This window comes from Marmota marmota, unplaced genomic scaffold, assembly GCF_001458135.2.
Source record: "Marmota marmota marmota unplaced genomic scaffold, marMar, whole genome shotgun sequence".
NCBI lineage: Eukaryota > Metazoa > Chordata > Mammalia > Rodentia > Sciuridae > Marmota > Marmota marmota.
The window spans coordinates 2,172,318-2,175,999 of record NW_026000241.1 but is presented as its reverse complement, the minus strand read 5'-3'; the positions used below and the strand labels follow the sequence as shown (position 1 = coordinate 2,175,999).

Genomic DNA, 3,682 nt, shown 5'->3' with positions numbered 1-3,682 from the left:
GGCCGGGCCGGGAGCCGTTCGACTTTCCCTCGGGGGAACCCCACGCCGCCACCGGCCGCCGCGGCCTTCGGGAGCCCGATAGGAGGCGCGGCCCAACTCCTGGGCCGACGGGGCGCCCTGGAGGGCATTGGCTGAACCCCGACAGCGGAAACCGCATCCTGGCCTGGACTGCCAGTCCTGCGGAGACAGAGCCCAGGCACTCACCAGGCTGCTGGAACAGCGCCGGGGTAAGAAGGGAGCCGGCTTGAAGGTGGAGGGTCTCTGCCTGGGACCCCACCAGCATTCCTTTGTTCGTTCATTCATTCATTCATCAGCCAGGATTCCCTAAGCTTGGGGCCAGACCAGCTTCCCCAGCTGGAGAAGTCAGGGCAGAGGGGCAAGGAGTTCCACACCTTGCTGGGACACCCCAGACCCTGGGGTCCCACAAACAGGAATGTTTGAAGGGTGCAGGGCTGGGAGTGCAGCTCACTGGCCTTAGCATGGGCAACGTCCTGGGTTAATTCCTAGCATTGCAAAAAAGAAAAAAAAAAAAAAAGGGTGCAAAAGTATAGATGCTGGTGGGGGTGGGTGTCTAAGCCAGAGGGAGGGTGTGAGCTAGACTGAGCTGGAGTGGGCACTGGAAACAGTGTTGTCGGTCCCAGGGTCAGCATCAGGCACCATCATCACCCTATGATAGTGGGATTACAGGATTAGTAAGGAGAACATTTTCAGCAGGAGCGAGAGTTCCAGAGCAATTATGGAGGGCTTCCAGGGTCAAATGTGGAGGCAGGGTGAAGAACCTCAGGGCCATACCTGAAGTCCATGGGGCCAGCCTTGGGGTGTGTGGGGGAGAAGGGGTGGCCAGAGAAAGAGAGTGGATCTTGGAGGGACTCCAAGGTCACATGGCACCAATGAGTCAGTGAAGGATCTCAGAATCAGATCTTCAGATCTGAGGGTCACAGTTTCAATCTTGGGGTTTCAGGAGATCCCAGGGTCAGTCGAGGGCTTCTTCTTTGTCTCAGCTCTAGGCTGTAGGTGAGAGGGAATTCTGGGAGAAATTGGAGGCACATCCCCTCACAAACAGCCCAGAGAAGGCGTTGCCAGGCTCCATGCTGCCTACCACCTGGTAGACAACCCCTCTCTTGTAGAGAATGCCCTCCGATGTCCTGGTAGTTTCTGGAATCACTCACTTGTCTTTCCCACTGAACTTCCACCCTCCTTCCTCCCCGCTTTCTTTCCATTTGAAGGTTCTGTTAGCCTAAGCAGGTGAGGGGAGGTCACACCTGTTCCTCCTCCCACTGGCTCCCCTCCCTCCCACAGGTGAGCACCCCTCCTCGGGGTCCATGTGCCCACCCCAGGCCCTGGCAGAGGTGGGCCCCACCATGACTGAGAAGGCTGAGATGGTCTGTGCTTCCAGCCCAGCCCCTGTCCCACCCACTAAGCCTGCCTCACCTGGGCCTCTACCCTCAGATGAGGTGGGCCACAGAGGTGGCTCCCCATCCAGGTTGCCCCCTGGTGTACCAGTGATCAGCTTGGGTCATACCAGGCCCCCAGGGGCAGCCATGCCCACCACAGAGCTGAGTGCCCTCCGGCCCCCCTTGCTGCACCTCTCCACTCTGGGAACTACCCCGCCCACCCTGGCTCTGCATTACCACCCTCACCCCTTCCTCAACAGGTCAGTGGGGAGATGGGGCTTGGGGGAGGTGTTGGATATTGGGGGCCAGGGTCCTTTCCCACAAGGCATTTGTGACCCACAAACCCTTACAGCGTCTACATTGGGCCAGCAGGACCTTTTAGCATCTTCCCTAGCAGCCGGCTGAAGCGGAGACCAAGCCACTGTGAGCTGGACCTGGCTGAGGGTGAGTGCGTGTGTGTGTGTATACTTGTGAGTGGCTCTCTCTGCCTGGGCCCAGGTCTGTACCACACTCTTCCACAGGAAGATGTGTTTCCAATGCACACACATACATGCACTCATAGGTCGTACCCAAGTACAAGACTACAGTCCCATAGTCCCCACTCGAGCACTATCACTGAGCAGCCACACCTCACAGCCGCACAGTCACAGCAAAACAAAGTTGGCCACAGTGGGGCATAGGAGCCACAAAATGACAGCTCCACTGGGACATACAGCCATGAAAGAGCCACAGGACCAAAGATACACAGGAGACATCCACACAACCACAACCACACAAGAGTCAGCCACAGAACCACAGCTATGCATGAAACATCCACCACCACATGATAGCGCCACACATGAGCACAGCCATCAGGTCGACCAGGAATCACCTGGCCACATGAGACCCCAACAGGACCACCGTCATCAACAATGCGAGTACTTCTCAGAACGATAGGCACACCCAGCTGCACACTGAGAATGTGGGCCGCAGGGGGAGTTTCTCAAAGTGACAGCTCCAAGGAAATGTTTCCTTGGGGACTCTCAGCCATGGTCATGAAGGTGCAGAGAAGTGCCCTGGTGTCTACAGTCTGGACTTAGGATCCTTCTCTGTGGGGCCCGTGGGCAGAGGGGAAGCTACACATAGACCCCACACATGGATCCCTCGTGTGGTGGTGCCACAATCCACCACCTGGGCGTAAATCCCATGAAGGTGCTGTGTGTGCCTAAGTGAGGTTGGGAGGGGGTGCCCTCTGGGCCTGGAGGGTAGCCCCGCCCGTCCTATCTGCAGGGCACCAGCCCCAGAAGGTAGCACGGCGCGTGTTCACCAACAGCCGCGAGCGCTGGCGGCAGCAGAACGTTAACGGCGCCTTCGCAGAGCTCAGGAAACTGCTGCCGACTCACCCGCCCGACCGGAAGCTGAGCAAGAACGAGGTGCTCCGCCTGGCCATGAAGTACATCGGCTTCCTGGTGCGGCTGCTGCGCGACCAGGCAGCCGCGCTGGCTGCAGGCCCCGCCCAACCCGGGCCCCGTAAACGGCCTGCTCACCGAAGCCCAGACGATGGCGCCCTCCGGGGGTCCGGGCGCAAGGCCGAGGTGGCGGCGCGCTCGCAGCCCGCGCCCGTGGCAGACTCCGACATCAACCCCAATGGGGCAGTACGGCACATCAAAATGGAGCAAGCGGCTGTGAGTCCCGAGGTGCGGTGACCCCCATACAGCGGCGCCTCTGAGCCGTGGGTGCCACCGAAGACTCAGACAGGGACAGTGGAGGAAAGGTCTCGCTTCGCCGGCTCCCGAGCGAACTGTCAAAGAGGGACTTAGACACGACGTCCCCGATAGGGGAGAGATCCTGGGGGTCTGGAAGGGTGACCATCATCCCAAGGGGCCCCGCAGACTTTTTTCCGCCCTGTAAATTACCCAGGAAGCGCGGTCGTCGGACCCAAGTGGTGCCCCACCTCTGCACTTGTGGGGGTACTGGGGTCGCTGTGGGGGAGGGAGGAGTCTTCCCCTTCTCACGGCGCCCCTCCTGGAGACTCAAGAACTGACTCTCGGATGACGTGTGCGGCGCACCTGGCGCCCGAAGAGCCAGGCAGCATAGACACCCGGCACCTAAGCCCACAGACTCGACCCGGTCCCGCACGATCGCATTAGCGAAGGCTCTGGAGCTCTTGCTTTTGTTTTTCTTTATTTCTTTATTTCACATACACATTAGCCATTCAATGGAGAAGCCGGAGAGAGTCAGGCAAAGATGGTATAACAGAAGCGCAGTGACGGGGGCGGGGCGGGGCGGGGCGAGAGGGAACAGACGGG

General features: G+C 59.5%; 1 protein-coding gene across 3 annotated transcripts in view; it reads left to right on the top strand.

Annotated features, from left to right (window-relative positions):
• Positions 1 to 3,604, top strand: part of Lyl1 (LYL1 basic helix-loop-helix family member) — a 4,682-nt gene extending 1,078 nt beyond the window's left edge. The window contains exons 1-4 of one of the 3 annotated variants that reach the window (XM_015489122.2): positions 1 to 227; positions 1,300 to 1,654; positions 1,747 to 1,838; positions 2,664 to 3,604. In XM_015489122.2, the coding sequence (XP_015344608.1) occupies positions 1,323 to 1,654; positions 1,747 to 1,838; positions 2,664 to 3,079 (840 nt within the window). In that variant the 5' untranslated portion in view covers positions 1 to 227; positions 1,300 to 1,322 and the 3' untranslated portion in view covers positions 3,080 to 3,604. The remainder of the gene's footprint in view (positions 228 to 1,299; positions 1,655 to 1,746; positions 1,839 to 2,663) is intronic. The other 2 variants (XM_015489123.2, XM_048795107.1) reach the window with 2 other exon arrangements.
• Positions 3,605 to 3,682: the final 78 nt, after the last annotated feature.